Source organism: Somniosus microcephalus, chromosome 12, assembly GCF_052327205.1.
Source record: "Somniosus microcephalus isolate GS21.2 chromosome 12, FLI_Smic_1.0, whole genome shotgun sequence".
NCBI lineage: Eukaryota > Metazoa > Chordata > Chondrichthyes > Squaliformes > Somniosidae > Somniosus > Somniosus microcephalus.
In genome coordinates this window covers 23,236,915-23,263,892 of record NC_140998.1, presented here as the reverse complement: position 1 = coordinate 23,263,892, position 26,978 = coordinate 23,236,915, and the positions used below count along the sequence as shown (strand labels likewise).

The 26,978-nt window shown below is 45.1% G+C and overlaps 1 protein-coding gene across 1 annotated transcript in view; it reads left to right on the top strand.

Moving 5' to 3' along the window:
- The window catches only part of nrxn3a (neurexin 3a), a 2,455,668-nt gene that overhangs the window by 18,673 nt on the left and 2,410,017 nt on the right, over nucleotides 1–26,978 (top strand). Inside the window, exon 2 of the mRNA XM_086002654.1 lies at nucleotides 10,082–11,408. Within this exon, the coding sequence (XP_085858780.1) occupies nucleotides 10,712–11,408 (697 nt within the window). The 5' untranslated portion in view covers nucleotides 10,082–10,711. The remainder of the gene's footprint in view (nucleotides 1–10,081; nucleotides 11,409–26,978) is intronic.

Genomic DNA, 26,978 nt, shown 5'->3' with positions numbered 1-26,978 from the left:
ATGATAATTTTAAAGTATTAATCATGAAGAACCTATGTGCGAGCGTGATCTTGGGCCTGGATTTCCAGTGCAACCACCAAAGCATCACGCTCAAGTACGGTGGGTCCCAGCCGCCCCTCACAGTGTGCGGTCTGGCTACCCTGAAGGTAAAGCCGCCTTCGCTATTCGCGAACCTTACCCCTAACTGCCGGCCAATAGCGACCAAAAGCAGGAGGTACAGCTGGGAGGACAGGCGGTTTATCGCGACCGAGGTAGACAGGCTCCTGAAAGAGCGCATTATTGAACGCAGCAACAGCCCGTGGCGCGCCCAAGTGGTAGTGGTAAGGGGTAGCGAGAAGAAACGGATGGTGATCGACTATAGTCAAACGATCAACAGGTACACCCTACTAGACGCCTACCCGCTACCCCGCATATCAGAAATGGTGAACCAAATCGCCCAATACCGGGTGTTCTCCACCATCGACCTCAAGTCAGCGTACCACCAGCTCCCTATCAGACCAGAGGACCGCCCGTACACCGCCTTCGAGGCGAACGGACGCCTCTACCAATTCCTCAGAGTCCCCTTTGGGGTGACGAATGGGGTCTTGGTCTTCCAGAGGGAGATGGACCGCATGGTCGATGACCACCACTTGCAGGCAACCTTCCCCTACCTCGACAACGTCACCATCTGCGGTCACAACCAGCAGGATCACGACTCGAACCTCGAGAGGTTCCTGAAAACCGCACAAAAACTCAACCTCACCTACAACGAGGACAAGTGCGTTTACAACACCACGCGCCTCTGCATACTAGGCAGCGTGGTGGAGAATGGGGAAATCGGACCAGACCCCGACCGATTGCGCCCCCTACGGGAGCTGCCCCTGCCCAACACTCCCAAAGCCCTGAAAAGATGCCTGGGGTTATTTTCTTATTATTCCCAATGGGTCCCCAACTACTCCGACAAAGCCCACCCCCTCTTGAAAGCATCCTCTTTCCCGCTCTCTGCTGAGGCCCACGCCGCCTTCAAAAGCATTAAGCAGGATATTGAGCGGGCCACGCTACAGGCAGTGGACGAGAACACTCCATTTCAAGTGGAAAGTGATGCGTCTGACTTCGCCTTGGCGGCCACCCTCAACCAGGCGGGGCGGCCCGTAGCTTTCTTCTCGAGGACCCTCCAAGGGCCCGAGATCAGACACTCCTCCGTGGAAAAGGAGGCCCAAGCCATCGTGGAGGCAGTGCGCCACTGGCGCCACTACCTAGCCGGCAAACGCTTCACCCTACTTACCGACCAGCGGTCGGTAGCGTTTATGTTCAATAATAAACAGAGGGGGAAGATTAAAAATGATAAGATTCTTAGGTGGCGGATCGAGCTCTCCACCTTCGAGTACGACATCATTTACCGGCCAGGGGCCCTTAACGAATCCCCTGATGCCCTCTCACGAGGGATGTGTGCCAGCGCCACCGGGGATCGGCTACAGACCCTCCACAACGACCTCTGCCACCCAGGGGTCACGCGGCTGTTCCACTTCATAAAGTCCCGTAACTTACCCTACTCGATTGAGGAAGTTCGGTCCCTGACCAGGAACTGCCGCACTTGCGCTGAGTGCAAGCCTCGGTTCTACCGCCCAGATAGAGCCCACTTAATCAAAGCTACACGGCCCTTTGAGTGGCTCAGCTTAGATTTCAAGGGCCCCCTCCCGTCCGTCGACCGCAATGTTTACTTCCTGAACATTGTGGACGAATACTCCCGGTTCCCATTCGCCTTCCCCTGCCCAGACATGACCAGCGCCACGGTCATTAAATGCCTCAACAGCCTGTTCTGCCTGTTCGGTATGCCGAGCTACATCCATACGGATAGGGGGGCGTCCTTCATGAGTGAAGAGCTACGCCAGTACATGCTGTCCAGGGGGATCGCCACGAGCCGTACCACCAGCTACAACCCCCGGGGTAACGGCCAAGTGGAGCGGGAGAACGGGACAGTATGGAAAGCAGTCACTCTAGCTCTAAGGACCAAGGGCCTCCCTATCTCCCGCTGGCAGGAAGTCCTCTCGGATGTGCTCCATTCGATACGGTCGCTATTGTGTACGGCCACTAATACCACGCCTCATGAACGAATGTTTGTCTTTCCCCGGAAATCCACCTCAGGCGTATCCATGCCGTCATGGCTCTCCACCCCAGGTCCGGTACTCGTGCGAAGGCATGTGAGGGGCCACAAGACGGACCCTCTCGTGGAGCCAGTACACCTACTCCACGCCAACCCCCAATACGCATATGTCCGGCGCGCCGACGGAAGGGAGGACACCGTGTCCATAAAAGACGTCGCCCCAGCCGGCATCGACAACAACCACGGCAATAGCGGCAACGACAATCACAGCAACTCTTACCCACCCACTACTCTTTCATCACCCCCGGAAGAACACCGACCAACGGCACCCCCACCAACTACCCCTTCAACAACCCTGGCGGCACCCCCGGCAGAGACCCAGGAGGCTACCGGGGACACCCAGCCGACACCCGCGGCACCGCAACAGCCACGTCGGTTGCAGAGGACTATCAAACCCCTGAACAGACTAAATCTATAGAAGGGGTGAATGTGATTAAATATTTCCATTCATCACTGCCTGTGACTGAGATCGGTTTCAGTGTCATTTCCCTTCCCCTAGACCTCATTGTATTGTGTACTGGAATGTGCTGTATTGTATACTGGAATGTGCTGTGTGTAGGGCTCCGCCCATACCTGGCCCCGTTTGTAAGCTAGCTTCAGTCTAGCCCCAATCTCCAGAAGGACGACATCTCTCTCGCTTGCGTGTTTCGTTCTAAGTTAATAAAAGCCTTGTTTTGTTCTGCTACCTTCGAGTCTCGGAATTATTGAGGCACATCACAGAGAATATAGGCCTAGTCTACTCAATCTCTCCTCATAGGACAATCCCCCCCATCCCAGGAACCAGTCTGGTGAACCTTCGTTGCACTCCGTCTATGGCAAGTATATCCTTCCTTAGGTAAGGAGACCAAAACTGTACACAGTACTCCAGGTGTGGTCTCACCAGGGCCCTATATAATTGTGTCATTTGAATTATGTACGCTCAGTTTAGTTCCCCCCACTCAGTGACTTCTGCAGTAAACAAGTTCCCTTCCCACTCCCGCCCATCCACCCCCCCAAAAAAAATGCTAAGAGCAGTTTGCTATTTAAATAAAATAGACAGTAAAAGACACAAATATCATGAGCTGATGAGAATTTATTACATTCTATAACTACTGATTGTGAATGCCCATTTAAAAAAAAAAGTTATGCCGGAGGTGGTGTGCGGCCAACAAAGGTGCAGTGTTGGCTGCAGCCTCTGCAACAATGGATTTGTATTGCTGGTTGAGGTTGCTGGTTGCTTGATATGCTCTTTCTGGTCCAGTGTAAACTGGGGGAAGCGGTTTATGCAGTTGTAAACCTGTACAGATTTTTTGTAGTTTTTTTGTTCGGCGGCATGTCATTGCTGCCAGCTAAGTAATTGTGCACAGTGATTCTTATTGCGAGGCACATATGCATGTGCAGTTGTTTGAAATCGGAATTGGTTGCTGTAGAAATTACCCTGCAGTGTAATTGAGGAATTATTTTTTTTTTACAGCAAGGAAACAGCTTTCAGAACCAGTGTCAGGCTGGCTTGATTGGTAGCACTCCCAGCCCCAAAGCAGATCATGGGTTTACAATGTGCTTGCATAGCACATAATCTAGGCTAACACTCCAGCGCAGTACTGAGAAACTTCGGCATTATTGGAAGCGCCATCCTTCAGATGAGATGCAAAAACTTAGTCCAGCGTCTTAGACGGATGTTAAAAATCCCACGGTACTATTCAACAACAAAAAAAGAGTGGGGAGTTTTTACCCGGTGTTCCGAAGTCACGTTCTGCCCACAGCCAAACCACCAGAACAGATTATTCATCTACTTGCAGTCTGTGGGATGTTTTGGCTACCTCCATAACAATAAGCACTCCATTTCAAAGTAATTGATCGTGAGGCTTTTTGGTAAGAGTCTCTTACTGCCAGGAAAATGTTCCGCAATACAAATCTGTCATCGGAGATAGTTACGCTTTCAAAAATAAAGTGCATTGGCATTTTTATATACATTTGCTTAATTGGCTGCAAAGACTACAGAAACCTAAAATTGAAATTTCATTTTTCAAAGTGCTTCTTACACAATGAATCACTTTCAACTGCTGTGACTGTTGTGTACGCAGACATATTAGCCATTTTACAGCCAGCAAGGTGCCACAAACCGCTCTGAGAGGAATGGGAAGCTGATCTGTTTATGATGGTGTTGGAGGAATGTAGCCCAGGACATTGGGAGAACTTCTTGCTCTCTCAGTAGTGCAGTTGGGGGGCAATTTTAGCCTCACATGTCCACCTGGATACTGATGGGACTGGGTGAAACGCGGGTTTTGCACCCGGCTCGATTTTGCTCTCGCTTGAAATCAGTGGAGACTATTATTGGACGGGCTGTGAAACCAGCGTTGCACCCGATTCCGTAAGTTTCCTGCCCGGCGGGTTAGGTTACAATTGCCCCCTATCTTTAGGCTGGGGTTTCTGCTTGTGTGCTCGCCAGCCAGTGATTTCCTCCCTCCCTTACACCCCTGCCCCCGCTATGATGTGAGAAATGTATTGCTAATAATAATAATAATAATCAACTTTATTGTCATTGTTAGTGCACAAGTGCAGTACAACGAAATGTAAGCTTGCGGCTCCCGAGAGTACATTTTGATTAAGACATCTAACATTCAACATTCATTTGCCTTGTAATACATAAATATAACCATAATAAAGTGCATTGGCAGATGTGCAGGCTTTAGAGTTTATTTGTGGAGTTCAGTAGGATGACAGCCCTGGGAAAGAAGCTGTTCCTAAATCTGGTCGTACGGGTGCGAATGCATCTGTAGCGTCTCCCAGATGGCAGGGGGGCGAACAAACTGTGGCTGGGGTGGGTAGGGTCTTTGATGATGGTCAGTGACCTCCGTAAACAGCGTTTCTGGTATATGTGCTCTATGGTCGGTAGCCGGGTGCCGGTAATGCGTTGGGCAGTTTTGACTACCCGCTGCAGGGCTTTCCGGTCATGGGAGCTACAGCTGCCATACCACACTGTGATACAGTTCGTCAGGATGCTCTCTATTGTGCAGCGGTAAAAGTTAGAGAGGATCAGGGGTGACAGGTTACATCCCTTCAGCCTCCTTAGGAAATATAGGCGCTGCTGGGCCTTCTTCACCAAAGAGGAGGTATTGAGGGACCAGGAGAGGTCTTCCGTGATGTCTAATAGCTGTTATGAATTTGAGAAGTAAAAAATAGCATTGACGCGTTCGCCAAACAAATATATCCCAAATCTTATCCCTAAAGTTAAAGAAAGAAAGAGAGACTTGCATGACCACCGGACGTCTCAAGCGCTTTACGGCCAATTAGGTACTTTTTTGAAGTGGAGCCACTGTTGTAATGTGGGAAACGCGGCAGCCAATTTGCGCACAGCAAGCTCCCACAAACAGCAGTGTGATAATGACCAGATAGTCTGTCTTTGTGATGTTGGTTGAGGGATAAATATTGGCCAGGACACTGGGGAGAACTCCCCTGCTCTTGGAACGTAAGAAATAAGAGCAGGAGCAGGCCAAAGGGCCCCTCGAGCCTGCTCCGCCATTCAATAGGATCATGGCTGATCATTGACCTCAACTCCACTTTCCCGCCCCATCTCCATATCCCTTGATTCCCCTGCTCTTCGAAATAGCGCCGCGGGATCTTTTACGTCCACCTGAGAGAGCAGACGAGGCCTCGGTATAACGTCTCATCCGAAAGACGGCACCTCCGACAGGGCAGCGCTCCCCATCTTGGACCTTGAGTTTCTGTGAGCTCTGGATATACATTTTTTTGGCATGAAGTGCTCACCCGAATGCTCAGCGACATGATCCAGTATGGGCAGCTGAGCCACACAGATCAGGAAGTTTCCCAGCTTTGCTCTGTGTGTGGCGGGGGGGGGGGGGAGGAATGCTGTTTTCTACGCTTTACCTTCTCTCCTTTAATGTTATGTAAATCTTCTCCATGACTATGGATAAATGTTGCTGCTAAAATTAAGTGGACTTCTTTAATCAAATAAAACCAAAGATTAGTCGTTTCATTTGTGGAAGCAGTGGCAGCCCCCAAGGCTATAGATTTTTCACCACTTTCTTTGTTATATTTTGTATTTACAAACAATCCTTTGGGTCCAATGTGGTGGTGAATAGTTGCACAGATGCATTTAAGGGGAAGCTAGATAAACACATGAGGGAGAAAGGAATAGAGGGAGACGCTGATAGGGTGAGATGAAGTAGGGTGTGTGGAGCATAAACACTGGCACGGACCAGTTGGGCCGAATGGCCTGTTTCTGTGTTGGAAATTCTGTGTAATTCTATGTGAGCTTTTTTATTGGTTCTGTCAAGCCTGAAATAGAGCACATAACCCTTCATGTGGCTTGAGATAAATGGATAGTTTTAATAATTGATGATGATGATTGTGTCTTCGTTTAAAAAAAAAAGCACGTAATTTCTAAAGCAGCTGACTGATAAGTCGGAGAAACCTAGAATACGTGATCAAGCTATTGTTAGCTTTCAATCAGATGTTATCATTAATTTCTTTTAAATTGAAGCTGGAAAGTTATACTTCAGCTGAAATTCTTACTTTTTTAAAGACAATTGTGCAAAGTATTAGAAAGAAATAAAAAAAGACTTGCGTTTTATATAGCGCCTTTCGCGGCCACCAGATGTCCCAAAGCGCTTTACAGCCAATGAAGTACTTTGTGAAGCGTAGTCGCTGTTGTAATGTAGGAAACGCAGCAGCCAATTTGCGCACAGCAAGCTCCCACAAACAGCGACGTGATAATGATCAGATAATCTGTTTTGTAGTGATGTTGATTGAGGGATAAGTATTGGCCCCAGGACGCCAGGGATAACTGCCTTGCTCCTCTTCCAAGTAGTGTCATGGGATCTTTTACATCGACCTGAGGGGGCAGACAGGGCCGCGGTTTAACGTCTCATCCGAAAGACGGCACCTCCGACAGTGCGGCACTCCCTCAGCACTGCACTGATGTGTCAGCCTAGATTTTGTGCTCAAGTCTCTGGAGTGGGACTATGAACCCACAACCTTCTGACTCAGAGGCGAGGGTGCTGCCCACTGAGCCACGGCCGACAGTGACATTGATTGTGTCGTTGGTCACTCTCTGACTGGACCTGCGTTAATGTTGATTATGTGCTTAATATTCTCTAGAGGGGTACGTGTGATTATCTTATATAGTTATAAATTATGACGTCTGTCTGTTAATTGCTGGTTGTTCATCTTTGAAATGCAAGGTTATTTCAACACGGATTTTAATGCAAAGTGGGGCGAGGAGGAAAGGTGCTAAAGAGATGAAAAGACAAAAAACTGCAAGTGCTGGAAATCCGACATAAAAGCAGATAATATAAATGCATAGTAGTTCAAAGGGCATTCGAAGGGATAAGGCAGGTTAATGCTTTGGGATTAGACCCTTCATCAGAAATATATTAACTTTTTTTTTTTCTCTTTTTCAGAGGGGCAGTAATTGTTCAAATCTTAAAAGCTTTGGGTAACATTGGCCCCCCACTCATTTGGAAATATCATAGAATCATAGGATGATACAGCACAGAAGGAGGCCATTCAACCCATCGTGCCTGTGCCGGCTCTTTGAAAGAGCTATCCAATTAGTCCCACTCCACCCCCCCCCCCCCCCTGCTCTTTCCCCATAGCCCTGACAATTTTTTCCCTTCAAGTATTTATTCAATTCCCTTTAGAAAATCATTATTGAATCTGCTTCCATCATTCTTTCAGGCAGCGCGTTCCAGATCACAACAACTCGCTGCGTAAAATGTTTTTTCCTCCTGTCGCCTCTGGTTCTTTTGCCAATTACCTTAAACATGTGTCCTCTGGTTACCGACCCTTCTGCCATTGGAAACAGTTTCTCCTTATTTACTCTACTCTATCAAAAGTCCGTCAGGATTTAGAACACCTCTATTAAATCTCGCCTTCACCTTCTCTGCTGTAAGGAGAACAACCGCAGTTTTTCTAGTCTCTCCACGTAACTGAAGTCTTTCATCCCTGGGACCATTCTAGTAACCCTCCTCTGCACCCTCTCTAAGGCCTTGACATCCTTTCTAAAGTGCGGTGCCCAGAATTGGACACAATGCTCCAGCTGGGGCCTAACCAGTGTTTTATAAAGGTTCAGCATAACTTCCTGGCTTTTGTACTCTGTGCCTCTATTAATAAAGTCAAGGATCCTGTACGGCTTTTTAACAACCTTCTCAACTTGTCCTGCCACCTTCAAAGATATACGCCTCTAGGTCTCTCTGCTCCTGTCCCCCCAATAAATTTGTATAATTTCGTTTATATTGCCTCTCATTCTTCCTACCAAAAAATAATCAATTCACACTTCTCTGTGTTAAATTTCACCTGCCATGTTTCTGCTCATTTCACCAGTCTATCTATGTCCTCCTGAAGTCTGTTACTATCCTCCTTACTGTTTACTACATTTCTGACATCTGCAAACTTTGTAATTATGCCCTGTACACCCAAGTCCAGGTCATCAACAATATATATCAAAAGGTCCTCTGAGAATCCTTTCTAAATTCAGATGTTTTTTAATGGAATGCAGTTATTCTGCTATTAGACCACTCTGCTGTTATGAAAAACAACCAAATAATTCCAGGGGCAGATTCCAGTCTAACTCCAGAGTGCAGAGGTGTGAGGCCTCTTTGGAGGAAACCATCTCCTCCTGCTTGGGTTTGACAAGCTCTGTAATTCCTTCTCTAAACCTCTCCACCTCTCCCTCCTCCTTTAAGACGCTCCTTAAAACCCACCTCTTTAACCAAGCTTCTGTCCTAATACCTCCTTCTTTGGCTCAGTGTCAGTTTTTTGTCTGATTATGCTCCTGTGAAACACCTTGGGACGTTTGATCTTTGCGCGCCTTGGAGAGGGTGCAAAGGAGATTTACTAGCATGATACCAGGGATGAGGGGACTTCAGTTACATGGAGAGACTAGAGAAGCTGAGGATTGGTCTCCTTTAGAGCAGAGATGGTTAAGGGAAGATTTAATAGAGGTGTTCAAAAATTATGACATGTTTTGATAGAGTAAATAGGGAGAAACTGGCAGGAGGATCGGTAATCAGAGGACACAGATTTAAGATAATTGGCAAAAGAACCAGAGGGGAGATGAGAATTTGTTTACGCAGCGAGTTGTTGTGATCTGGTATGCGCTGCCTGAAAGCGCAGTGGAAGTAGATTCAGTGGTAACTTTCAAAAGGTAATTGGATAAATACTTGAAAAGGAAAGAGATAGACAAGGCTGAGATGGATAGATTTTTGGACTCTAGGGGAATCAAGGGATATGGAGATCGGGCGGGAAAGTGGAGTTGAGGTCGATGACCAGCCATGATCTTACTGAATGGCGGAGCAGGCTCGAGGGGCCACATGGCCGACTCCTCCTAATTCTTATGTTCTTATGATGAAACATTTGTGGAGCTGTGAGAAAAGAGCAGGGGAGTGGGACTAATTGGCAGCTCTTTTCAAAGAGATATCACCGGCACAATGGGCCGAATGGCTTCCCCTCTGTGCTTTATAATTGTAGACACTAAATGGAGTATAACTCCATTGTGGCATCAGAGCCTGGCTTAGAAAGCATTCGATCAAAGTTTCCTTCCTTGGGTATATCAGAAATCTATGGCTGAGTATCGTTTTGATAAAACAAATATTTCCATCTGTAATACTCACAATGTTCAAGATTTACTGGCTGGGTGATGAACTCTTTGCATGAACGTTTCAGACCAGAATGTGCCCTTTTTGAATTGTATTTATTTATTTTGGGGTGTCCACCGAGGATTCTGATAGAGTTGTGTATTTGCACAAATAACATTGTTCTAACGAGTTCATGGCAGGATAAATTTGGTCATCCTAGATACACTTTGCCGTTTGTTAAGCTTGGTGTCTTTAAAGCCTTTGATTGTGTGCATTGTCTGAGGGAAAGAGATTAATGTAGAAATTACAGTATTTCTGTGATTTTTTTTTTGCTAATGGTATTTTTTAATTTTATTTGCAGGTTGCGTGCAGCGACTCAGCTAACGGTGGCTTCTTCACGGCAGTAGCGAACGCAAACTCGTCTTGGCATCATGTGGCGTTTCTGCCTTATGGCAATGGTGTGCAAAAACTGACAGAAGGATTGATCTGCAAACTCCTGACAGAAAAAAAAATCAACAAAAAAAAATCACAGGCACAATCTTGCCTCTTCACTGTAGATGGCAGAATTAGACTCGACAGCTTGAGGCTTGACTGAAATCCCAGTTTGGTTTTTTTTCCGCCATCCACCCACTGGAAACTTCAACATATTCACAATTTCTCCTCCTCTCTCTCAGCAATAGCTTCCTGCAAATAAACTGATGCCGTCCGACTGCATTTAAAGCTGGTGGATCAGAGGCCATCCTGGGTTCTGCGTTGCTGGATGAACTGCTTTGATTCGATTCGGCCTAACTCGGGGCACCAGCTTATGCTTAAATTACCTCTCAAATGAGCATTTCTGTCATTGTGGATTTAATCCTCTACGTCAAACTGCATTTTTCGTGAGCAGTTTTATTTCATTTTTTTCCGCCCCCGGTCGCGTGTGCGTGTGTGTGCGTGTGTGTGTGCGTGTGCGTGTGCGTGTGTGTGCGTGTGCGTGCGTGCTTCTGGCAACATGATGCTAAACATGGATTCCTTCTGCTTTGCCCTGGTGCTCAGTTCTTTGGCAGGGCTCTGCCTGGGTATTGAGTTCACGGGCGCTCCGGGGCTGTGGACCCGCTACACTCGTTGGGATGCCAGCACCAGGAGCGATCTAAGTTTCCAGTTCAAGACGGAACTCTCCAGAGCCCTGCTGCTGTACTTTGACGACGGCGGGTACTGCGATTTCTTGCAGCTGATGGTCGTGGATGGGAAAGTTCAGCTGAAGTTCAGCATCGACTGCTACGAGGCCATCATCAGTATGGATAAGCAGGTGAACGATGACAAGTGGCATTTCCTGATGATTAGCCGGAATAACCTGAGAACTCTCCTGGTGCTGGACGGGGAAACGCAGTCGGTCGAAGTCAAGCCGCAGCGGCGATACATGAAGATTGTGAGCGATTTGTTCGTGGGAGGGGTCCCGCAGGATATCCGGGGATCCGCCTTGACTTCGATCATGGTGCAAAGCGAACCTCCTTTTAAGGGATTTGTCGAAGACTTGAAGTATGGCAACTCTGCACCTGTGCTGCTGGGGAGTTGGTCGGTGAGACTGGACAAGGAAGGCATTTGCACTGAAAATCTGTGTGAAAATGGTGGAGTTTGCTCGCTGGCAGAAGGGGAAGTTACCTGTGACTGCTCTAACACAGGGTATATGGGGAGGTACTGCATGGAAGGTGAGGAAAAAAGCTCTTTCCAACTACTTTCCCCACAACTTTTTGCACTAAAATGTCAAACTTTCAGCTTTTTAGCAGGATGCTTTCATTTCTTTTAGATAAAAATAATTTTCTGTCTCTTGTTGTTGCTGTTGAATTTAACTCTCTGAATTTGAGGTTCCCGCTAATGGCTCAATGGGTTGAGCCAACCAGTCACAAGTATCGGGATGGTTCCAGATACCATCACGCACCTGCGCCGCCTTACCTTATCGCAGTTGGAATGGCAATTAGGAGGTCTTGCACTTTAGCCTCAGGATTTTTGGATTGCCGGGGGGGCGGGGGGTGGGGGGGAGAGTAAAAGTTACCTCGGAGCCCCACCTTCGATTGATCGGTGAGCAGGAGGTCATGTTCCTTTGGATTCTCTGGCAAAGTTCACAGATCAGGGCTCAAAGGTGCATGATGGCCACTTGGGGTGAAGCACCAGAGGACACGTTGCACCCATAGAAACTGAGGAAGGATGAAGACTGGCATGAAAATTTAAATTTCACTCCTGATTCAGTTACCTGACAAGTTCAGAAGTATAGATTGTTTTCGAATCCATCCACCTATATATAAGTGGAATTGATGTTTTAAAAAAAGTAGCCAAAGGATTGCATTAATTTTCCTTTTGTTTCTTCAAGCGTTAACTTTAAAATATCCATGCAATTTTACATATTATTAAGCATTTTAGAGTAATATGTCTATGGGTCAAAATCTAAACCAGTTTGTTACAGGTCATGTTTAATTAGGTTGATTTAAGCTATGTTTGTCTTTAACTACTGTACATATGTGTCGGTGCAGAATCAGAATATTGTCTCTTTTTCAATTTACTGGAAAACAAATATGCAAACTGAGAGAATTTTAACGCTTGTAGTGTGTGAATATTCTTTTATATTTTGATTTTAATCTAACTGAACTGCATCATTTCACAATATAGCACTCACCTGGCAAGATTGGACATGATCGGTGCTTCATCCGCTACCATTAGGATGTATATACGTTTGGTATTGTGTGGAAACACTTGCTCAGCTAGTAGGCTGGTCATGGTGTTTCATGCTTTATGCATCTAAGAAAAATAGTGTTGCTACCAACATTTGTGTTGTTGGCATGTGTCTCCTCTTCAACAGAGAATCAACAGCATTTTTTCAGCTGTAACAATAGTGTGTGTATTCCTCAAGTGTATATCTAGTTTTCTTATAGATTTTTATAATCCATATCTATTTGCTGCAATACTTAAACAAAACTTCATGTGGTGATCTCTGTATAAAACCATTCTCCTAGATTTTACTATATATATTTGGACCACAAATATGTAACGGAAAATAACCATAGAGGTATCCCATGGCACAATGGGTTAGTGTGTTGACCCATTTCACCCTGGGGTGGTGGAACTCAGGTTTGTGCCTGTGTCCCACCACGCGGTGAGTTATTGGCCTTCCTCGGAGCCATTGCGGGGGGAGACACCTCATGGGGTTGAAGCATTTTCTCCAAGGGAGCGGGAAATGGATGGAGAAACCACCTTGCAGACACTGATGCGTGCACCGACCCTGCTCCTGCCCCAGCAGCTGGTTACAGAGCGACACAGTGGGACCTCAGAGTGAGTCCTAGCTCTTGTTGTTCATCAGTGCTGGGTGCATCGCCCGAGGGGTTCTTGCAACGGAAGAATCAAAAGCGATCAGAAGTGCGGTATATAAAACTTCTTGAAAGCAGTGGTGAGATCACATTTTAAAAAGGCACTTGTTTGGAAGAAAAAGACTAACTAATATTACGAATATTTTCAAGATGCATTACAAATTTTGATTATTTCCCATATATAGTAAATAACAAGCAGATGTACACCAATCTCAAAAAGTTGCTGCACGCACCCTGTGCTTATCCCTAAGTGCTTCTGTTGCTCAGTAAATAGCCGAGCAAACACGAGACAGCAGAAGTAAGTGGTTGGTGAGGAAAATATTTTTTTCTAAAGGGTAACCAATGTACAGAAAAAGAAAGTTCATCATTGAAAAATAGTAGAATTGGTAAAGATTGGGACGAGTAGGCTTGATAGCTAACCTTGTGTGGTTTCCCAGGCAACCTTCATTGCAGACAACTGATTACATTTCAAAAGACAGCTGTCAGAATAGCGACTTAATAGTTTCTGCATGAAACTTACTGCATCTTATTTAGATGAATGAAACCATTTCAGGAAACTTTCCTATCAGCACTTTTTTTTTTCTTCAGTTAAAAAGCTGTGAGAATACAACTTGCTTTCATCGTAGCTAAAAGTTATGAATAAAATCTACACGAGTAGGAGGTGTTTAAATGGGGCCATTCAATGTTGGTATATTTGAAGATAGTAATAATACCAGATGTACATCTTTACAGCCAAGCAGGTGTCACTTTCCGGGATGCCGACTGTATACTGTTGATGTACAGTAAGACTAGTGACTACAGATAATTTAGAAGCCATAAACGCTTATATATTTGTAGTCGGATCAATATTTAAAAGTTAATACCCCAGGAGGGTTCAGGTAAATTGTTAGTGTTCCAACAGTCTGTTCTTCTAACTTGCTTCTTGGGATTGATCTATTCACATTTTGTTTGCATCCACAAAAAATTCTACTCTAGCATTTACAGAGTTCAACGCGCTCAGAGAAGAACTGCAACACCAGAACTTTTATCTTTGTGGGCCATCTCGGCAATACTAGATCAGTTCTCTTTCTCCGGAGGCTAAAATATCAAGAGAGCATTCAACACACCTGACGTGAATCAGTCATTCATGAAAGAAAGACTTATGAAATAATACTGAGCGGCCTGCGGGTGGCACTGTCTAGGGAGAGTATAAATATTCGGGCACGGGCCCAGCTTGCGCAGGACATTCTTAACAGGAACTAGTGAAGAACACAACTAAACCTCCATGTTGTGAAACAGTTGATTAAAGCTTTGTTTAACGCTTAGACCAAGTGCCTAGTAGTTTTCTTACGTCACAAAGTATTTATTTAATTTCTCAGCCATTTCCTCATTCCCCATTATAAATTCTCCCGTCTCTGACTATAAAGGACCTACATTTACCTTCGCCAGTCTTTTCCTTTTCACATATAGAAGCTTAGTAGTTTTCTTACGTCGCACCTATATTTAAACTGATGACGGGGTCCTTGCTAAAAGTGCAGAGAATTTGTCGGTCATTTTTTGTCTGATTTTTTTTTTTTAATTATAAAAATAAAATATTCACAGCTAGCTTCTGGGAGCATAATAAATGAGGCGCCCTGAACAAGTTTGCCTCGTGCTGTTGAAAGGTCACTGACAGGCTTTGCCATTGCTAAGCAGTTATATTTTTTAACCTCTGTTAATAACGACTGTTTTTAAATTTAGCTAGTTGGAAAATCTCACCCCAAGTTCACTAAATACATGTTAAAGCAGATGTGCAAAAATTAAATCTTTAATCGACTCTTTTTTTGTCATATATTTGAAAATCATTCTTGCTATGATTTTTTGTTGTTGTTGATCCGTGACATTTTATTCTAATCTATTTTCATTCTCTAATGTCATTCCTTTCCCATGGCTGCTCACTCAGGCATTGATGGTCTCAAACTTGACAGATGAACGGATAACCATGGGCTGTTCCATGGTATCAGGATCCTCAGGTTTTCCAGGGTATGACTTGCAGGAGAGAAATTAAAAAAAACCAAGATCAAAATGGCACCAAATGAGATTTTCAATTGTCGTCTTCAAATCGTTACATCTCTTTCAGTGTTAGGGCAACAAACTGATGAATCGCTTTACCAAACAGCTCTGAATGTTGGCCACAATTGAAATTTAAAATGGGTTAGTAATTCACCCTCCTGCCCCAGGAAAGTCATATTTATGCGTTGAAAGAAAGTACATTCGATCCCAAAGTAGAGATGTCCATATTTTCTCCAATGCCAGAGTACCAGGCAGTTCACTAATAGTAATTTGTCAATACCTGAGCCTATTTATAAGGGATTATACTTTTTAAAAAAAACAAGAATACTGGGACGAGTTATGAGTTGAGAAAATGGTGAAGGTACTGCAAATTTGCATGATGGGAATGATGCTGTTGATATTCAGTCCCGGTAAAATCCTAATAATGAGATTCATATATTTTGGCAGCATAGGGCATCTTATTTACTCTTTTTTTTGAAAGGAACTGACTGTATTAAGCCATCAGGAAGTCTGCCCCTATCCTGGTTGCACCGACTCGAGACTGTTCTGTGGAATCTACTTGTAATGAAGCAGCAATCCTGAATCGCAGAACCATGTTTCGCTTGACCCTATTGGAGAATTCCGCCCAAGGGTTGCACAACTAGAAAATAAACCAGAGTTTTTGGCCAAGTGTCATATTTTCCAAATTTCATCGGTGGGGGGGCAAGAACATTCAGTTTACAGCTGTCCATAACGGAAGGTACTGTACTATATTTTGGGAAGATAAAAATTGAAGCTAAAATTCAAACAAATGCCTGCCAACATCGCATGTTCTTTTCCCCTCATTTCCTTTGTGACTCTCATTATTGTAGAGCAGCCAGACTGATTTCTTTAAAAAAATCCTTCTCTTCGAAGAGCAATCCAGTTAGTTAGAGGGGCAATACAAGCTAAATGGTACAATGTTAAAGGGGGTACAAGAACGGAGAGACCTGGGGGTGCTTGTGCACAAATCTTTGAAGGTGGCAGGACAGGTTAACAAAGCAGTTAATAAAGCATATGGGATTCTGGGCTTTATAAATAGAAGCATAGAGTACAAAAGCCAGGAAGTTATGCTAAACCTTTATAAAACACTAGTTCGGCCCCAGCTGGAGTATTGGCCTAGAAATTCATTAAGGCGCCGGCAGCTTTGCGGCCAGTTACCGCCTAAAGAGGGCTTCTGCGCCAATACAGGAGGTTGTGCTGATATTCAGCGCAGCGGTAATGGCGGCGGTAGCCGTTAGCGCTGCGCCGGCACCGATGACGTCATCGGTGTGCGCAGTGCCCCGGTACCGGCCCGATCCCCATATTTAGTTGCGGCCGCCTCTTCCGCAGCGGCCGCAAACAGCGACCAGAAAACGGGGCCGTACTGTGGCCTTAGTGGGGCGCTTTAAGGTGGAGGTGCGGCCGGTCGCTTTTTCGTCGGCCGCCTGCCCGCACCTCCTTCCCCGGCCTCCTCCACCCCCACCCCCCCGCGGCATTGCCGGCTGCTTTCCGCGAACCCGGCACTTCTCCGTGGTGCCGGGCTCATTTGCCGGCACTATCCAGCGGCGATCTCCCCGTTGCAGGCATCTCCCCCTTAAGAGAAGGAGGAGGCCTGCAGTACCGCAGCCTGCCGCTCCGCAGCGGGTGGCGCAGCGGCGCCGAGAGCGCTGAAATTCAGTTTCAGCGCCCCAAGCGGGGGCGGGCACACCCTGGAATAGCGCCCGGTTCCGACTTGGGGCGCAAAAACTGAATATCTGACGGCCGCAACTGGCTCCGCGCCCAGCGCTAACTTTTGGGCGCTAGCCAGCTGGCGGGGCCATAGTGAATTTCTAGGCCATTGTGTCTAATTCTGGGCACCGCACTTTAGGAAGGACGTGAAGGCTTTGGAGAGGGTGACATGAATCAGTCATTCATAAAAGAAAGACTTATGAAATAATACTGAGCGGCCTGCGGGTGGCACTGTCCAGGGAGAGTATAAATACTCGGGCACGGGCCCAGCTTGCGCAGAACATTCTTAACAGGAACTAGTGAAGGACACAACTAGACCTCCATGTTGTAAAACAGTTGATTAAAGCTTTGTTTAATGCTTAGACCAAGTGCCTAGTAGATTTCTTACATCAGAGGGTACAGAAAAGATTTACAAGAATTATTCCGGGGATGAGGGATTATAGTTATGTGGATAGACTGGAGAAGCTGGGGTTCTCCTTGGAGCAGAGAAGGCTAAGAGGAGATTTGATAGAGGTGTTCAAAATCATGAAGGGTTCAGATAGAGTTAATGTTGGGTATTCATCATTTTTAATGGGGGGAGGAGGCCGGTGGTGGGGGGGGCGGGGGAAAGTGGGGGTGATGTTGAAAGCTCGGGTGAATTCATTCAATCGAAGTCCTAGCTGGCAGATGCCTCGGCCTGCATTTTGCCAGATGTATTTACAGCTTACACTGGGGAACATTAGTCCACACTAATCAGATTTTGCAGATTTGGAAGGATTTTTGTTTAAATCAAAGTGACTTAAAACAAATTCAAAAAACTAATCAGATCTTCTGTTTTTAATATTGTAGTCATAGTTTAGAGTGCATTCCTGCACTTCACATCTGGTGCGCTCAGTTTGAAATTCACTGAATGTTGTACACGCACCTCAATCAATTATCATTTGCATTGAATTGGCACCAACCACCTCAATATTAACATAAAAATTGTTCTGGGCATCTTATTTTGCAGTAGTAAACTCTTGATGAATTTCTGATTAAACTCAGTGATTGCATTACAGTCTTTGATCCTTAACATCATTGTGGATCAGCCCTGCACGTTGTACTGCTTGTCACACGCAGCATTTGCTGTTTGCAAGGGAGTCGGGAAGAACATGCCAATGGCCCTGGAACTAAATAAAATGATCCATATTTATTAATTTCACAATATCTGTTCCTTGTAATGATTTCAGGGCTGTAACCTCAGTGCTGGGTTCAGATGAAAATTGCTTTTGCTTCGCTGTTGCGGTTTCGCATCGCCCTGCACCCCTCAATAAGGTTATATCCTTGTCGTCACTCCAAAGTGTCACTTCTGCCTACCCACTACCTGGACCCTACTGGGTGTGATTTCGTGCCTTATGAAACTCCTACTGTGTTTCTGAGCATGTGACACTGTCATTTAATTTCGAGGTAAAGAATAGTTAGGCATGAGTGTAAAGAAAGGTGTCTCGTAGGTGCTGCTTTGATCTGGAAGTGGTGACAGAAAGAAAGGTGTCCAAGATTATTAAGGGGGTGGGGGGGGAAGAAAACACACTTGAGCTGTGTTAGGAGTTACAAGGGAAACTGGGAATGTTTTTCGCAGGATAAAAGGTGGATCAGGAACTGTGAGGAGAGACTAGGGAAATGGAGTGCTTTTGCTGGAGAAAGGGCAGTTCAAGACAGCCCTCATCAAGGTTTTATGATACTGCAGGGGGGGTTATAGAGGAACTGAACCTAAATAACAGTGAACAAGTGGAGCATATAAAGAGGGATCTGGATAGATGGGGAGGATTGGGATGACCAAGTGGCAGAAGCCATTTAGGTGGTGAGACTGGGGGAAGAAGAATCAGCAGTGAAAATAGGTGGTGAACGGTGAATGCAACTCAAAAGAGGGATCTAGGATCCTGGTGTCTGGCTCATTGAAACCATCAGCACAGTGTGCAATAGTGTTAAAGAAAGTAAACAAAAATATTTATTTACTAGCTCCGCTCCAGCTGTAGTCTAGCTCGCCGTACCACAGTAGCAACATTGAATGCCAAGGTCAATTAAACTTCAAAAGGGAATTTGATAAATACTCGAAGAAAGAATTGCAGGGCTATGGGGAAAGAGCGGGTGAGCGTGTGGGACTAACCGCGTTACTCTTCGGAAGAGACGGCGCAGACTCGATGGGCCGAATGGCCGCCTTCTGTGCTGTACGAGTCTACGATTCCCTGTTGGCACTTGAGCTGTGTTAGGAATTACGAGGGAAACTGGGAATGTTTTTCGCAGGCTAAAAGGTGTGGATCGGGAACTGTGAGGCGAGACTAGGGAAATGCAGTGCTTTCGCTGGAGAAAGGGCAGTTCAGGACAGCCCTCATCAAGGTTTTATGATACTGCAGGGGGGGTTATAGAGGAACTGAACCTTAATAAATTGCTTGGCATAACCGCTAACTCAGTGACTATGGGGCATGGACTCAAACTCAGAAGGGGGAAGGTGAACATTGTTCAGGTTTGCCTACTTCATGCACAGCGTGGTGGGTGTGTGGAACTAACTGTCCAAGAAGACATTCGAGAAGATTGGGGCTAATTTTCAATGTTACCGCATGGGTGGAAAATTGGCAGAGTGGATCGCCCGTCTGTTGCCGAACCATCCCGCCCCTCCAATTTTCATCCCAGTGATTTCAATGAGAAGGATCATCGACTCATAGAATCTTACAGCACAGAAGGAGGCCATTCGGCCTATCATGCCTGTGTCGGCTCTTTGAAAGAGCTGTCCAATTAGTCCCCACTCCCCCCTGCTCTTTCCCCATAGCTCAGCAAATTCCTCCTTTTCAAATATTTATCCAATTCCCTTTTGAAAGTTACTATTGAATCTGCTTCCTCCATCCTTTCAGGCCGGGCATTCCAGATCACAACAACTCGCTGCGTTTATTAAAAAAAAAAAAAAAAAAATACCCCATGGATGTTTTTTGCCAATTATCTTAAATCTATAAGAACATAATAATTAGGAGCAGGAGTAGGCCACTTGGCCCCTCGAGCCTGCTCCGCCATTCAATAAGATCATGGCTGATCCGATCTTGGCCTCAACTCCACTTCCCCGCCCGCTCCCCATAACCCTTGACTCCCCTGTTGCTCAAAAATCTGTCAATCTCTGTCTTGAATATATTCCCTGACTCCGCCTCCACAGCTCTCTGGGGTAGAGAATTCCAAAGATTCACAACCCTCTGAGAGAAGAAATTCCTCCTCATCTCTGTTTTAAATGGGCGACCCTTCATTCTGAACTATGCCCCCTCGTTCTAGATTCCCCCACGAGGGGAAACATCCTCTCTGCATCTACCCTGTCAAGCCCCCTCCGAATCTTATGTTTCAATAAGATCACCTCTCATTCTTCTAAACTCCAATGAGTATAGGCCCAACCTGCTCAACCTTTCTTCATAAGACACCCCCTTTATCTCAGCAATCAACCTAGTGAACCTTCTCTGAACTGCCTCCAATGCAAGTATATCCCTCCTTAAATAAGGAGACCAAAACTGCACGCAGTACTCCAGACGTGGTCTCACCAATGCCCTGTAGCAAGACTTCCCTACTTTTATACTCCATTCCCTTTGCAATAAGGGCCAACATTCCATTTGCCTTCCTAATTACTTGCTGTACCTGCTTGCTAACTTTGTGTTTCACGTACAAGGACCCCCCAGATCCCTCTGTACCACAGCATTATGTAGTCCCTCTCCACTTAAATAATAAGTTGCTTTTTTATTCTTCCTACCAAAGTGGATAACCTCACATTTTGCCACATTATAATCCATCTGCCAAATTTTTGCCCTCTCACTTAACCTATCTATATCCCTTTGCAGACTCTGCGTCCTCCTCACAACTTGCTTTCAGACCTATCATTGTATCATCAGCAAATTTGGCTACATTACACTCGGTCCCTTCATCCAAGTCATTAATATATAGTAAATAGTTGAGGCCCCAGCACTGATCCCTGCGGCACCCCACTAGTTACAGTTTGCCAACCTGAAAATGACCCATTTATCCCGACTCGGTTTGTTTCTGTTAGTTAGCCAATCCTCTATCCATGCTAATATATTACCCCCAACCCCGTGAGCTCTTATCTTGTGTAGTAACCTTTTATGTGGCACCTTATCGAATGCCTTCTGGAAATCCAAATACACCACATCCACTGGTTCACCTTTATCCACTCTGCTCGTTACATCCTCAAAAAACTCCAGTAAATTTGTCAAATACAATTTCCCTTTCATAAAACCATGTTGACCCTGCTTGACTGTTGACTCTGCTTCACTGTATTATGATTTTCTAAATGTCCTGCTATTACTTCCTTAATAATGGATTCCAGCATTTTCCCAATGACAGTTGTTAGGCTAACTGGCCTGTAGTTTCCTGCTTTCTGTCTCCCTCCTTTCTTGAATAGGGGCGCTACATTTGTGGTTTTCCAATCCGCTGGGACCTCTCCAGAATCCAGGGGATTTTGGTAGATTGCAACCCAGCCATCCACTCTATGTCCTCTGGTTACCGACCCTCTTGCCAGTGGAAACAGTTTTTCCCTATCTACTCTATCAAAACCCCTCATAAGTTTGAACACCTCTACTAAATCTCTCCTTAACCTTCTCTGTTCTAAGGAGAAAAATCCCAGGTTCTCCAGTCTCTCCACGTAACTGAAATCCCTCACCCCTGGAACCATTCTAGTAATTCTCTTCTGCACCCTCTCCAAGGCCTTGACATCCTTCCTAAAGTGCGGTGCTCAAAATTGGACACAGTACTCCAGCTGAGGCCTAACCAGTGACTTCTAAAAGTGTACCATAACTTGCTTGCTTTTGTGCTCTATGCCTCTCTTAATAAAGCCAAGGATCCCGCGCGCTTTTTTTAACCGCTTTCTCAACTTGTCCTGCCGCCTTCAAAGAGTTGTGTATGTGAAAGTTGGGCTGGTTCTACAATGGGCGGGTAATTGGCTCCACCGAGTAATCTCTCTCGTTTGAAAATTACCCCCTTAATTACAAAGTCAATTCAATTTTATTTGTCATATATGCAGCAAACGTGTGTACTGCACAATGAAATGTTGATTTTTGCGAGTCCTCCCAACATTGGAATAAATATGGCATAGCAATGATAAAAATACTAATAGAAATACAGTAATAATAAATAAAACGACAGTAATAAATAATAAATTATTCGTTCATGAGTCTTATGGCCTGGGGATAGAAGCTGTTTCGAAACCTGCTGGTCAGCACACTCAAGAGAGAGCTGGTTAGTTTTATTTCGGCAAAAGAAGCAATTGAGTGGTACAAGAGTTAGAGCTCCTTCTTTTAAATTTGGTGTATTTTACCGGGGTGATTTTCCCACTTTCAGCGATGAGGCTCACCCGTATCGGAAATCAGGGCACGGCGTGAGCATGATTTTTCTAATCATTTGAATATACTGAGAGAAATCGCACGCAGCCCGTGCTGGGATTTCTGATACACGCTCCTGGTGGGCAGAGCTCCCGTCCAGGAGCAAGAAATCGACAAGAGGAGAGTCAGCGTCAGCTTGGATAAGAAATTGGCTTAAGGACAGAAAACAGCGAGTTGTGGTAAATGGTTGTTTTTCAGACTGGAGGATGGTATACAGTGGTGTTCCCTAAGGGTCAGTGCTGAGGCCACTACTTTTTTTTGATATATATAAATGACCTGGATATTGGAATACAGAGTAAAATTTCAAAATTGGCCGCTGATACCAAACTTGGAGGTGTGGCAGACAGTGAGGATGATACCAATCGGACATAGATAGGCTAGCAGAATGGGCAGATGAAATTTAATACAGAGAAGTGTGAGGTGATGCATTTTGGCAGAAGGGATAGGGAGAGGCAATATAGAATTAATGGCACAGTTCTAAAGAGTGTGCAGGGACAGACTGACCAGGGGATTCATGTGCATAGATATTTGAAGGTGGCAGGACATATAGTTAGCAAAGCATATGGGATCTTGGGCTTCAGAAATAGAGGTATTGAGTACAAAAGCAGGGAAGTTATGCTGAACATTTATATAGCTCTGGCTAGGCCACAACTAGAGTATTGCATCCAGATCTGGTCACCGTACTTTAGGAAGGGTGTGAAGGTCCTTGAGAGGGTGCAGAGGAGATTTACCAGAATGGTTCCAGGGATGGGGGATCTTGGCTACAAGGTTAGGTTGGAGAAGCTGGGGTTGTTCTCCTTGGAGCAAAGGAGGTTGAGGGGAGATTTAATAAAGTTGTACAAGATTATGATGGGTTTGGATAAGGTAGACAGAGAAAGACTGTTCCTATTAGCTGATGGTACAAGGACTAGGAGACACAGATTTAAGGTTCTGGCCAAGAGATACAGGGGGGACGTGAGGAAAAACTTTTTTACGCAGCGAGTGGTGAGGACTTGGAATTCGCTAGTGGTGGAAGCGGAGACACTCAATGTTTTCAAGGGCAGACTGGATAGGCACTTGAGGGAAATAAACTTACAGAGCTGCGGGGATAGAGCGGGGGAATGGGACTGACTGGATTGCTCTACAGAGAGCCAGCACAGACTCGATGGGCCGAATGTCCTCCTTCTGTGCCGTTATGATGACTCTTACCCTTTCTCTATCTCTGTTGTTTCCCCGGGCAGTCTGTTCCACATCACTTTCTATACTGAAATGGCATAGGGGCCAAAAAAGTGGCAAGGCAGTTGATCATTCGGATTTATGGCGCATTTCAGGAAAACTGCATGTTGGCGATTCCCCATAACAGGTTTCAGCCCAATATCACAAAATTAAATGTTGGTATTGGGAGGGGGCAATGCTCCTGACGTTAAACTAGTTTGTAGAAGCAATAATTCATACTTTATATCGAAGGGAGTAAGAATAGGCGGGGGGTGGCATTTTATGTTGGAAAATGCTGGTTTCCTCTATTTTCTTGTCACAAAATATTTATCGAGAAGGATCCATTTAACCCATCAAGCCAATTCCTGCCGCAGACAATGCACAGTCCACTGCCACAGCCTCTCCTCCCAAGCTATTTAATCGCCTGAAGAAAAGTTCCGTACAATTTGTGTTCACCTCACCAACGGGTAAATCGAGCTTAACTCCTGATTGCCTTCCTCGGCTCGACAATTCCATCAACTCAGCCGCTCAGCCGCAATAATTTTGTACACGGTATATGATTATTTTTCTCTGTACTTACACTCGTGATTTTTGTTCACAATAATCAAATATTGCTCCAGCTATCTTTTTAAGGGCATTACTTGGTGCGGCAATAGCCGCTTGCGTTGAGAGTCTCTTGTACATGTCCACTACTTCATGGAAGAAATCTTTGCCTAATTTCAAGCTTTTGTTTGAGGCCTGCTAATTCTCCACCGCTTCCACCCCCCACCCCCGTCTTCTAATTCTGCACTCGCAATCAAAGTTAAATAGCCCTCTAATGCAGAATGCTATGTATTTTAAGAATCCATATCATACCTCCTGTTTTTTTCTGGATCAAGTACAATTATAGCAATCTCAAATTATAACTTACTGTTAAAGTTTCAGTATCATCCTCTTCTCTAAATCCCCTTCCAATACATCACTTTTCTTTTTGACGATATACTAGTTGCGATCGCACAAAACATTCCAAATGTGATCCCACAAGGTACTTTTACAATATCTTTTGAACACATACTGGGATGGATCCCAAAGCCATTTGATAACATTATTATCCTCCTTGATATCTTCATGTTGAATTAATATTTTTGTTGGTTAATATTCACACTCAAACCCTTTTCTACCTTTGCTAATGGGCACCCTAAGAGTAAAGACGTCTTACTGCAATTATATAGGGCCCTGGTGAGACCACACCTGGAGTATTGTGTACAGTTTTGGTCTCCTTACCTAAGGAAGGATATACTTGCCATAGAGGGAGTGCAACGCAGGTTCACTGGACTGATTGTTGGGATGGGGGGATTGTCCTATGAGGAAAGATTGAGTAGACTAGGCCTATATCCTCTAGAGGTTAGAAGAATGAGAGGTGATCTCATTGAAACATACAAAATATTTACAGGGCTTGACAGGGTAAATGCAGGGAGGATGTTTCCCCTGGCTGGGGAGTCTAGAACCAGGGGTCACAGTCTCAGAATAAGGGGTTGGCCATTTAGGACTGAGATGAGGAGGAATTTACTTCACTCAGAGGGTGGTGAATCTTTGGAATTCTCTACCCCAGAGGGCTGTGGAGGCTCAGTCTATTCAAGACAGAGATCGATAGATTTTTTAATATTAAGGGAATCAAGGGATATGGGGCTAGTGCAGGAAAGTGGTGGTGAGGTAGAAGATCAGCCATGATCTTATTGAATAGTGGAGCAGGCTCGAGGGTCCAAATGGCCTACTCCTGCTCCTATTTCTTATGTTCTTTCATGGTGTATATGTTTCATGGTCCTTCTCCCAATATCTTTAATATTACATTTATCAACATTATAAATCTATCTGCTCTTCCTTAGCCCCAGCTTTTTGATTAGTGCAGATCAGTGAGTGCAATTTGTCTTGTCCTCGTCATCTGGTTACATTGCTTGGTGCCATTACAAGAGGTATGGATGTGTGAACAGCTCTCAAAACAGGCTCCTTTCATCAATTTGTCACTGCTCTCTGACATCTCCACAGATCACTTTTCCCATTTGTCACCTTTTTTGTTTCTTTTGCTAAACTGACTTTCAACTCCGTTAACTAATTTAATATCCATCCTCCATGAATCGTAATATTCATTCTATGCTTCCTAAGTGCTGTTTGAAACTCCAAGCACATTATATCCAGTCATACTCTTATCATATAACTTATCTTTTTTTGAATACATCAGTTTGCCCCAACTAACCAAATTAAATATCTTTTTTCGGCTCCATGCACTCCTCTCCTCGTGAGAGAGGGTGGGCAGAGAGCCTTATCCCCTTGCATAATAATGGCCCATATATCGCGACCCCCATGGGTGCGTGCGAGTTGCGCACGCGCCTATAGGGGCCGTGCAAGTTCCGGGTTTAGGCGCGCGATGGACTCTAGGGGAATCAAGGGATATGGGGATAGGGTGGAAAAGTGGAGTTGAGGTCGAAGATCAGCCATGATCTTATTGAATGGCAGAGCAGGCTCGCGGGGTGTATGGCCTACTCCTGCTCCATTTCTTATGTCGCAGTTTTTTTCCGTTTACACCCTGCCAGGCTAAAAAATTAACTCAAGATTACTTTTCTTTATCTCCTTGGTGCTATATTTTGCTGCTTCTGTTTTCCACCTGTGTATTCATGTCTTCGCTTTTTTCGGCACTTTGTTTTCTCTCTGGCTGTTTTTTCCTTTCTCTTCTGGTTTCTCTTTCCTGAGACTTTGTCATGTCTTCTCCCTCCCCAAGATGATAAGCAATTTGTTCACTTGAAGGAAAAGGCCAGCTGGGGTTCTCCGAAAATGTACCAGATGGAATAGAATCGGAGAAAATGTCAACGGCTATTTTCTTAGTTTGGTGATGTCATTAAAAGCTCATAGGGACGGGGTTTTTTTGGGAGGGGGAAATCCTTTCCATACGCAGTGCACTGTAAGCACTGGGCCTACTCCCAGGCTTCTGCCGGGCTGCTCACGATCAAACCAAGAATGAGTGGCTTTGATTTTTTTTCCCCACTCCCTCCTTGACATGCCAAGACTTCACTTGGCACTTTCCCCAGTTTAGATGGCCAGGATGTAATACTTCATCGTACACCGTTGTGCCACCAGCCCATGTCACACTGCATGCCTTATTTAGTGACCATCTGGTTAATTCCTTAAGTTAACAAAAGAAATTTGAACAAAACTGTGACACCACATAGAATTACATAGCAATTAAAACAGCACAGGAAGAGGCCGTTCGGCCCAACTGGTCCGTGCCGGTGTTTATGCGCCACACAAGCTTCTTCCCACCCCTACTTCATCTCACCCTATCAGTGTATCCTTCTATCCTTTCCTCCCTCATGCACTTATCTAGATTCCCCTTAAAGGCAACTATACCATTCGCCTCAACCACTCCATATGGTAGCAAATTCCACATTCTAACCACTATCTGGGTAAAGAAATTTCTCCTGAATTCCCGATTGGATTTATTAGTGACTATCTTATATTTTTGACCCCTAGTTTTTGACTCCGCCACAACTGGAAACATCTTCTCAACGTCTACCCTATTGAACTTCTTCATAATTTTAAAGACCTCAATCAG